The sequence below is a fragment of the Etheostoma spectabile genome, chromosome 16, assembly GCF_008692095.1.
Source record: "Etheostoma spectabile isolate EspeVRDwgs_2016 chromosome 16, UIUC_Espe_1.0, whole genome shotgun sequence".
Lineage (NCBI taxonomy): Eukaryota > Metazoa > Chordata > Actinopteri > Perciformes > Percidae > Etheostoma > Etheostoma spectabile.
In genome coordinates, this window is record NC_045748.1 from 20,704,833 (window position 1) to 20,715,890 (window position 11,058).

General features: G+C 41.8%; 1 protein-coding gene across 1 annotated transcript in view; it reads left to right on the forward strand.

The window, feature by feature from the left end:
• Positions 1–11,058, forward strand: part of atp8b1 (ATPase phospholipid transporting 8B1) — a 55,270-nt gene extending 44,212 nt beyond the window's left edge. The window contains exons 21-30 of the mRNA XM_032539488.1: positions 808–883; positions 4,598–4,730; positions 4,872–5,000; positions 5,112–5,268; positions 5,360–5,583; positions 6,522–6,605; positions 7,239–7,484; positions 8,695–8,833; positions 9,332–9,462; positions 10,485–11,058. Of these exons, the coding sequence (XP_032395379.1) occupies positions 808–883; positions 4,598–4,730; positions 4,872–5,000; positions 5,112–5,268; positions 5,360–5,583; positions 6,522–6,605; positions 7,239–7,484; positions 8,695–8,833; positions 9,332–9,462; positions 10,485–10,718 (1,553 nt within the window). The 3' untranslated portion in view covers positions 10,719–11,058. The remainder of the gene's footprint in view (positions 1–807; positions 884–4,597; positions 4,731–4,871; positions 5,001–5,111; positions 5,269–5,359; positions 5,584–6,521; positions 6,606–7,238; positions 7,485–8,694; positions 8,834–9,331; positions 9,463–10,484) is intronic.

Below are 11,058 nucleotides of genomic sequence, written 5' to 3' on the forward strand. Positions count from 1 at the left end.
GTCGGACAGTTTCCAGCCGATTCCAGCCGCCTTTAGGCTGGACAGGAAGTGACAAAAACACCGTGGTGCGATTTTGATTTAATAAAATATAATCAGACCCACATATCAGCTTGTACACAGTCTCCAGTTGTTGTAATTATGACAGAGAAACTCTCAGAATGTTCTACATGCGATCGGTTGCTGATTTTAATTAACAAAACACTGTAGATGATCCATGATCTGATCAGATTTGGTCTCTCTGACTTCTATACGTCACTATCAGCCACACAACATGTGTTCTGTACAGAATAAATCTTTAAATCAGACAAATAGCAATTAAAATCCCTCCGATTCAAAAACAAAAAGTTTATATAAAACGTCATCATGTTGTAAACCAGTCAGGTGTTAAATCAGCAGAGAAGCCGGCGTTTCCCAGCATGCTCTGGGTCCACCTGGGTCCGCCTGGCTCTTGCAGTCGGTGAAAAGCAACTGCGCCGCCTGCGTCTCAGAACTGTGGCCGCCTTGCTCTCGTGAGATTTCCGTTGCCCACGTGTGCATGACGTCAGAGCAAGTCGGGATCAAGTCGGACACAAATCTAACGATTGCCGAAAGAGCCTATTGACACAAAGTTAGACACCCACTCCCGCCCCGGATTGGTGCATCTGAACAGGGAGCAGTGGATTTTTGCAAATCACTCTACAGGATGTAGGTGGTGCCAGAGTAGCCGGATTACTTTTTAAATGACCTGCCTCATGTAATTCTACTCAAACATATGGTCAGTTTCAGCAAATATGAAATATAATGAATGGGTTTTATCTTTCTCCCTAGAAACGGCGGAAAATATTGGATATTCTTGTTCACTTTTGACAGACGACATGCAGATCCACTACGGAGAAGACGTCAAGTGAGTTGATTAAAATTTCCGAGCTTTAAGCCTTAAGACCACTAATGTTTGTGTTAGACGTTAGATAAATTCTTTCAGTTCCTTTCATATCTGGATTGAAGAAAGAGCAAATTCTTCCTTATATAAATAAATAGTTAAATGACTAAAAAAAGCTTTGGAACACACTTCTCCCTCTTCCTCCTTCACTCTCTGGAATATCCCTCCTGGGATAAGTTGAGTTTTATCTCATCTTATCTGATATGGCACATCAGTATTGTATTAAGATAAACTTGCAAAACAACTCCTTTCCTTAAATCAAAAAGTAATACTTCTGCATAAAATTTACACCGTGGCTACGTACGGAGGTAGGTGGAGACACGGACCCAACGCAATCCACCCTACGCGAGGTGGAACAACACCCTGCGGCAACTTACGTCGTGTCTTGGCAGCGTTGCATGTCCCATTACACATTTCCTGGTTCTCCTTTTCCATAAAATCAAAGAGGGGGTTTACTTTTCCTGCTACAGATTCCCCCCCCCCCCCCCCCCCCCCCCCCCCGTGGTAAAAAAAACCCAGGGGAGACACTTTGTTTCTCTCACTATGACTCTAGAGTTGCTGCTCGGGAGCTAATCACCATCACTCTCTCTCTTCTCCCTCACTTTACCACACACACAGACGCCAGCTTGACGCACACCAACGCACAAGTTGATACTTCAGGCCACTTACTGAGGCTATTGCTACAGCTCAGTGTGGAGCCTCCGCAGAAGCATAAATCAAGCTTTATCCCATGACTTTAACCTTTTAACCTGTTAACCACACGCTCGAAACAGAATAGATTTACGTCTGGTGTCTATCAAACACTGCTGATTGCATAAAGCTCAGCTTTTTTTGGAAATAAAGAAACTCCAAATATGAATGAATCCCAATCAAAAACCCTACCTTTTACTAAAGTAAAACTGTGGACCTTTTGTTTTCAGTAAGTTCTGGAGGTGGAAGCAATTGAAACCCCACATTCATCAGTAATTAGAGATAAAGCAGGTGCATGGCAAGCAGGACATCCAATGTCCTTTTTTACCTTTTAGTTTGTCCCTTTTTTTCCCCCAGTCACTACATAAGTTACTACAAACAAAATAAAATATCTATTGAAGCCAACCGCTGGTTTCCATTCCTTCTTGTTTACATATAAAATCTGGTATGTTATAAAATAAAAAATATGTGAAATAATTTCACTCTTTTCTTTAAATAAACTATTGAGTGGTGTTAAGTCACTTAAACTATTACAATTGTAAAGATGAAGTGTTTTAATTTGTGTATTGTTGTTTGATGCTAGTGTTTATCAACAGGGTGTTTGAGACAGTGTGGGTGTGTATTCAGTGAGGATTGGTCTCTCTGGTGTGTGTGTGTGTGTGTGTGTGTGTGTGGTGTGTGTGTGTGTGTGTGGTGTGTGGTGTGGGGTGTGGTGTGTGGTGTGTGTGTGTGTGGGTGTGTGTGTGTGTGTGTGTGGTGTGTGTGTGTGTGTGTGTGTGTGTGTGGTGTTGTGGGTGTGTGTGTGTGTGTGTGTGTGTGTGTGGTGTGTGTTGTGTGTGTGTGTGTGTGTGTGTTGTGGTGTGGTTGGTGTGTGTGTGTGTGTGTGTGTGTGTGTGTGGTGTGTGTGTGGTGTGTGTGTGTTGTGTGTGTGTGTGTGTGGGTGTGTGTGTTGTGTGTGTGTGTGTGTGTGGTGGTGTGTGTGTGTGTGTGTGTGTGGTGTGTTGTGTGTGTGTGTTGTGTGTGTGTGTGGTGGGGTGTGTGTGGTGTGTGTGTGGGTGGTGTGTGTGTGTGTGGTGTGTGTGTGTTGTGTTGGTCTGCGTCGTGTTGTCGTCGCGGTCTGTCTGTCTGCTGTCTGTCTGTCTGTCTGCTGTCTGTCTGTCTGTCTGTCTGTCGTCTGTCTGTTGTCTGTCGTCTGTCTGTCTGTCTGTCTGTCTGTCTGTCTGTCTGTCTGCTGTCTGTTGTTGTCTGTCTGTCTGTTGTCTGTCTGTCTGTCTGTCTGTCTGTTGTCTGTCTGTCTGTCTGTGTCGTCTGTCTGCTGTCTGTCGTTGTTGTCTGTCGGTCTGTCTGTCGTCTGTTGTCTGTCGTTGTCTGCTTGTCTGTCTCTGTCGTCGTCTGTCTCGTCTGTCGTGTCTGTCTGTCTGTCTGTCTGTCTGTCTGTCTGTCTTGTTGTCTGTCTGTCTGTCTGTCTGTCTGCTGTCTGTTGTTGTCTGTCTGTCTGTTGTCTGTCGTCGTGTCTGTCTGTGTCTGTCTGTCGTCGTCTTCTGTCTGTCTGTCGTCTGTCTGTCTGTCTGTCTGTCTGTCGTTGTCTGTCTGTCTTGCTTTGTCTGTCTGCTGTCTGCTGTCTGGTCTGTCTGTCTGTGTCTGTCTGTCTGTCTGTCTGTCTGTCTGTCTGCTGTCTGTCTGTCTGTCTGTCTGTCTGTTGTCTGTCGTCTGTCTGTCTGTCTGTCTGTCTGTCTGTGCTGGCTGTCTGTCTGTCTGGTCTGTTTGTCTGTCTGTCTGTCTGTCTGTGTCGTCTGTCTGTCGGTCTGTCTGTCTGTCTGTCTGTCTGTCTGTCTGTCTGTGTCGTGTTATCTCAGTACGGTTGTTCTGAGTGTGGGTGCAATGAGTCTGTTTGGAGACGTTGTGTAACCCTATGTTGTCCTTGGGTCAAATTTGACCCCAATTTAGATTTAAAAAAAAAAAAAAGTCACAAAAAATGGACCGTGGAAATAAGAGCTGAAAATGTCAACATTAAAAACATCAAGCACCCACAACATTAAAAAAGTGACGAAAATGACAGAAAAACTACCAATAATGTTGAAAATAATGTGACCAAAACAGTTTTTTTTTCATAGTCGATGGGAAGACACCACAGGGGTTAAGAGTTGTGTTGCTTAGCGTTTTGCAGTTGATTTAGCTCAGGTACCAGTTGGTAGTGTAGACTGTAGTTAGTTTGGCTTCAGTTGAGACCACTGTTTAGCAAACGAGAAAACTGTAATCAGCCTGTCAAGTCTTTTCCTTTCTGCCTGTGCACCAGCAGACCACTCCTTTGAGAATAGCTGATGCCACCAGAGTCATCAAAACTCCTCAGTAGAGCCCCCTGCACCCCATGTTCATATTCACCACTGGTCAAATTAAACTGCTTCTCTGTCTATTTTTCATGCCAGTCCTTCCCTGTTCTTTCAATCAAGAGCGACTTCATTTAAGAGTGAATAGAACATGCATATTAGGTTGATGTGTTTAGAGTCTTTGCAATTTGACTCAATTGCAATGGTAAATTATAAAGGGGTATAAAGGCCGTGGATATATAGGAATATCCACCTGATGGAGTCTAGACACTGGAGGTGATGAAGGGTAAAGGAAGACTGAAGATCTGAATGGATGTGATGTGGAGACACCCTGGGTGCTGGAAACGATGAGAACCGGAGGTGAACGGGGTGGGGGAGGGTCACATCGATTTAGTCAGAAATTACAGCAGGAAAGAGTTTTTAAAGTTTGAATGCAACGACGCGATGGCTCACGGAGATTGTGGCCAAATCTGACTGGTTTAACTGAAAGAGTAAAACGCCCACATTCAGCTGATGACCATGCAGCTGATGAGAGAGAGAGACAAACTAGTCTTCCTGCATGAATTTACGCTGAGCTTCATATGTCTCACCTGAACATTAATGATGTAAGTCTGTCCCACTGAGTTGTGTAACGGTTTGTCTGCTGTTTCCATGTCTCCAGTGAGAAGCTGAAGGTCCGTCAGGCCAAGAGGAGACTTGAGCCGGTAACTTTCCGTCGGGGCAAAAAGAAACCTGCCGAGGCTTTCTTCCCCGAATCGGGCAAAAACGCTCTCGTCATCACGGGAGGATGGCTGGTGAGTTCCATTCAAGATTGACGCCATTTTCAAACCATGACAAATTATTCATTTCTAGTATTCTTTTAAAATGTAGTAGGGCAGCTACAGGAAACCTTGGTCAACATGCTGGATTGTCCTGATTTATTTTTATTTTCTCAGAATGAGATTCTGTATGAAAAGAAGAAGAAACGCCGTCGTCTACGTCTGCGTCGCTTGGGAAAGCGAGTGCCTCCTAGCAACCCTCAGGACGGCCAGCCGATGGACGACTGGGAGAAGGAGATGAGACAGGTCCAGCTAAATGAATGAAACATTTATAATGAATATAAAAGAGAGAGATGATTGCATGGACAGTGCAACAACGGTTTACATGATAACAAGCACGGTGGAATGTTTCTACAGATTGACTTTGTGGACATGGCCTGTGAGTGCGAGGCGGTCATCTGCTGTCGCGTCACACCAAAGCAGAAGGGTAACGTGGTGAGTTTGGTGAAGAAGTACAAGAAAGCCGTGACGCTGTCAATCGGCGACGGAGCCAATGACGTCAACATGATCAAGAGTAAGGAGATGAATGAAAGGACAAACTGTCTTCTTCTGCTTGTATCACATTTCTGTGACTCTAATCCCTCTCCCGTCCTCTGTCCCTCCAGCTGCAGACATCGGTGTTGGTATCAGTGGTCAGGAGGGGATGCAGGCCGTCATGTCCAGCGACTACGCCTTCGCTCAGTTCCGTTACCTGGAGCGCCTCCTGCTGGTGCACGGACGCTGGTCTTACATCCGGATGTGCAAGTTCCTCCGTTACTTTTTCTTCAAGAATTTCGCCTTCACACTGGTCCACTTCTGGTACTCGTTCTTCAATGGATACTCCTCACAGGTCAGCAGCACAGTAGCTTTTGTCCTGGTCAGGTGTATTTGAGGGTGTATTAGGTGCAATCGCCCACGGGGTAGTTGTGAATGCGTCCTCTGGACTGTACGCACCTGAGAGAAAAAGACAGAGAAAGCGGGTGTGGGGGAAGTACAATTATAAATACACTTATTTTTACAGTCTTTGAATGGCACTCATTTCTGAGAAAAGAACATCACAATCCTTAAGGTGACAGAAATCTTAATAGTAGATATAGCTCCTGTAGCGGGTTTTGGGCCCATATATGTTCAAATCAATTGTATTTATAGTGTCAAATCATAACAGAAGTTATCAAAGGACACTTTTTTGACCACACTCGGTTTGGATGACTCATGCAGTCCCAGTCCATCCTAAAAATAGTTTGGCCAAATAATCTTAATTCAAGATCCAATCAACTTCTGGAGCTTGTAACTGCATCTCATCTCCAAGAGCGGAGTGTTTTGCTCACTTGTCATTAAATTGGATTACTTCCAAACTCAAATTCTATAAATAAAAGCAGGACCATGACTTGGGTGATCTTTTAAATAAATATTACACATTGTTTAAAATATAAATTCAAATAAAGGACCACTACAAATATCAAAAATGTGCAAAGGTAAAACCAATGGGGAATAAATGGGTGGTCACTCCATGTAATCTTTACATTGCAATTATCATTACAAAACACTTAAAGTTTTGTTCACCGTGGGTTAATCAGACTCCATATTTTTTTAGAGATGATCAATTTGTCAGGTTAGGTGATCAGAGTCATGCATTCTTGTGTGACCTGGCTGCGAGACATGACACACTGCACGTTGGACCCCAACCAACCAATCATAGCTCGCCGTGCATCACAACTATGCAGGTCTGATCTGTGATCTGACCAGGGACGCAACGGATCCTCTGAAAAGTTGTTTCCCTGTCTGCAGGTCGCCTATGAAGACTGGTTCATCACTCTCTACAATCTCTGTTACAGCAGCTTACCCGTTCTACTAGTTGGACTACTTGACCAGGTAAAAACAGGATCTGTTGTAGAAACAAAGACTAGTACAGAAAAGGTACTGGCAGGTATACACTGTAACAAATTTAATGTAAAATTTACAATAACTTACTGACAACAATTGGCCAGTAAGTTACTATGAAATCTTTCTACAGTAAATGTACCGTACTTCCATTTACAGTATCTTATGTATTCACTGTAAAACCAAAAACAATTAAACTGAATTAAAGGTAAAAAAGTAAACATACAGTTTACTATTTACAGTACTAAAGTGGCTGTATTGTGATTTTTTTTTTTTTGGACTACTGTGATTTCAACTGTAATACTTAGACTACTGTGATTTTGAGGTTGTAATGTACAGCAAACTACTGTAAAAATCATATACAGAGGTGTTACTGTGGAATCTAAAGTAAATAACTGTAGATTTCACAGTCTTTCTTTACAGTGCAGGATTGATTTAGCAAATGGGGAATTTTGGCCTAAATCTGTCGAAAATATAAAAATTCCAGTTTTGTTACTTTGTAAATTGTTGTAACACTACAAGAGTACAGTTGACATTTTATAGGCTGATGTGAAAGTTAATGTATAAGATGTGTGTGTAGACAAAACTCATCCTTACCTTTTAACCGTTTGTTCTGCTTCGCAGGATGTTAACGACAAACTGAGCCTGAAATTCCCCAAACTCTACCTGCCCGGCCAGCAGGGGTTATTGTTTAACTACAGGAATTTCTTCATCAGCTTGTTCCACGGCATCTTTGTCTCGCTTGTCATCTTCTTCATCCCCTACGGAGCCTTCCTTCAGACCATGGGGCAGGACGGAGAAGCCCCCTCCGACTACCAGTCCTTTGCCATCGTCACCGCCTCGTCGCTCATTTTCACAGTCAACCTGCAGGTCAGTCAAGTCAACCCTGTTAAAACTTAGATGACAACAAGCTAGTATGTTTACAGTGACATTCTGATTTTAATTGGCTAGAATTAAAGCTTGAGTAAGATTTTTTTTTTTTTTTGTTCTTGAAAGGACTATCTTGGCTTAAATGCAGAATAAATAAATATCAATGTGTGTTCTGAGTGATTATTTAACCCTTGTGTTGTCTTCCCATTAATAACCATGAACTTGTCCTTCCTGGTCATAATTGAAAATTATTTTTTTTTTGGTGCTTTTTCCCATGTTTTTGTCACTTCTTCTGATTTATTTGTCACTTTTTTCATGCATTTGGTGTGTTTTTTTTTGTTTTTTTTTTAAACCTGAACTGGTTTAATAAAAAGAATTTACACTTATTCTTGGAATTCATGGTCAACAAACAATTTCTATCAAATTATACATACATTTTTAGTTAAAAAGGCAGAAATTATAATGACTAATAGTTAAGATCAGAGGATATTGAGTGGATCACAGATGGGTATATGTCAAAGTTTAGTCCGGATACTGTTTTGAAACCGTAAAAAAAAAAAAAAACAATGCTATAAGATTAAATAAAACACCCAAACATTCATTAAAATTAACCAAAGAACGTTGTATGGAATCATCCATGTTATTTTTGGGCAATTTGATTGATTGAAAGAAATCCATATTTCTGATATAAAACACTTTGAAACGGGTCAATTTGACCCAAGGACAACAATCTTTTTAATTCCCCAAAATAACATGATTGATTCCACACAACGCTCTTTGGCAAGTACAAATCTCTACTTTCAAAAACTGAAGTGGTTTTGAAATAGTATTGAGTAAAAGTTGACATATTCCATTCTGTGATTATTTATGAATATCTATTCCTTTAATTTTAGTCTAAATAATTCCTAATTTCCGCTTTTCTAACTCAAACATAAGGTATAATTTCCTAGTGTTACGTAGTGTTGAAAACATAAAGTGAGAAACATTGGGAAAAAAAAGCGCCAAAAGTGTTGAAAAATGGGACAAAATCATAAAAAGTTAGAAACATTGATAAAATCATCAACAAAAGTGTTGATTTTCAATTTTGACGGGAAGACAACACAAGGGTTAAAGTTACTCAGGAGAAATTGGATTAAAGTGATTTTGAAAATGTGCATGTGTTGAATTCATAATGTGAACAGCTGGCTGATCTTTGATCTTTTTTTTGCAGATCTCTCTGGAGACCTCCTACTGGACATTTGTTAACTGCTTTGCGGTTTTGGGCAGCATTGCCATCTACTTTGGCGTCATGTTTGATATCCACAGTGCCGGAATCCACGTCATCTTCCCCTCAGTGTTCACCTTTACTGGTCAGTCACACATTCAGCACAGTGTGATACAGTTAATTGTATACAGTATAATCTACTCCAAAGCCCTCAGATGAGTTCCTTCAGAAGCTCCAGGGAGTAACTAATGCCAGTATTTTTTTTCTTGAGAAATCACTCAACATTTTTCCTCCACGTGAGTTATGTAAACATAACAACAAAGGTAAAGCAAGTGGGCAGTGAGGGGGACTTCATGGGGCCTTCATGTGCACCTTGTTAAACTAATGCATTCAATTGCAACTTGTAAACTCTTAATGTGGCTTTGTTGTCGCTGTTCAAAAAGAATAGGATTTGGAGAAACAAGACACAGTACTGCTACTGGGCTGTAGCAAAAGAAATAGTCTGCAGCAAGAGTTGAAGAGGAGTCTTTTTCGAACTTTTCAAAAATAAACTGCTTTGTGAGGAATGGACATTAGCATATTTTTAGCTAACCTCAACCATCCTCTTCACACCTCTCGTAACGTGTATATTTTATGTTTGTAGGTGCAGCGTCGCACGCACTTCGTCAGCCCTACCTGTGGTTAACCATCATCCTGACTGTGGGCATCAGCCTGCTCCCTGTCATCTGCATCCAGTTCCTCCATAAGAGCATCTGGCCCTCAGTAGGGGATAAGGTGAGACCTTTCGGAGTCAAGCTAACAACCTGCTGCTGGGAATAATGTGCATGTTGCTTTTCAAGATTGGACATACCATATGTTTGCATACTTTACACAAGGAATCGGAACAATAATAACCATGTCTAATTTGAAAAAAGGCGCAAATTATCATAGTGTGTTTGTTGAGAAGTTACAGCAGTCTGTGATGAATTCCCATTAAAGATGCTAATTTAGAGGTTTTTTTCTGACCGATAGCCAATCATAAACTCTAACCGACAGCCGGCAACCGAGTCCCATTTCACCCATCCAGAGGGCTGTAAATACTCTCCGCACTCTGTGTCTGTGGATAGCTGTAGACTTGTACCGGTTGCTCAGCTAAGATGTTCCGTATATTGTTGTAGTCAAACGCAGCCACTTTCCTGGAACGGCTTGGCTCCACTCATCCACCTCCTGTCAGCTGTGTGTCTGCCTGGCATATTCTGTGTGTAATGGGGCTGATTTAACCGCAAGTCCCCTTAGATATAGTTTCATGTGTCAAATAGCTCTCTATTGTAAGCACAGTCCAGCAGAGACAAACATTGGGAAAAAAAGAGACAAAAATGTTAGAAAAAGTTTAAAAAATCGATTAAAAGTGTTTCTTTTCAATGTTGACAGGAAGACAACACAAGTATTAAGTCACAGTTAAGAAAAATATTGTTTAGCCTATTTTTCTTTTATAGTGCAAAACATTTTCAAGAACTTTTTTGTTTTGTTTCAATAATATAGTTTTTAACTGATAGTATTAATCAGTCATAAATCTTATTGTCTGTTAATTAACATACAGATGTTAATTAACAGACAATAAGATTGAGGTAGTCGGAGAAAGAAATGCATCCAACACAAGATTTTGTGCAAGATAACAGTATATAAAGTTTTGTGTAAGACAATTTTTTTTACTTGAAGAAAAAAAAGTCATGAAATACAAGTAACACTGTACGTCCCCTTTTCCCACACAGCAGTGCTTCTCTAATGTTACCCGCTTATTTCCCACCATGCCCCAGATCCAGAGAAACAGGAAGAAGTACGAGATGGAGCTGTTGCAGGAGGAGAAGAAAAAGGCACCAGGCTTCCAGCGTGGTGGGCGTTCCCGCCGCTCCGCCTATGCCTTCTCCCACTCTCGTGGCTACGCCGACCTCATCTCGTCTGGGCGGAGCATTCGGCGACGACCGGCGGCCCGCGGCGTATTCCAGGAAACCATCAGCGAGGTTCCCCAGACAGCAGCCGAAAACATCTGACGGGGCTGACCGGGAGATGGAGCAAAACTAGCCAGAAGTGGGAAGAGTTCAAGGAGTGCTTGGTTTATCTTTAATTTTTTTCTGTGGAGGCGCTGCTGGAATGGTCGTCATCCGAAACTCTGCACAGACACGACGGTGTTCAAAGAGACCCCTTTTGTTGTGATGTTCAAGTCCGTAGGAAGTAAAAGTAGAGCGCTCCTAAAGTCACTCATCTTATAGAAATAAAATGAGCGGCTTTTTCAGAAAGTTAAACGAAGCACTACTGAATGTGTCTTTGCTGCAGTCTGGGACTCACTGCATTTTATCCTCTGTGCACAAACTCTTGTTAAATGCAAAAGGA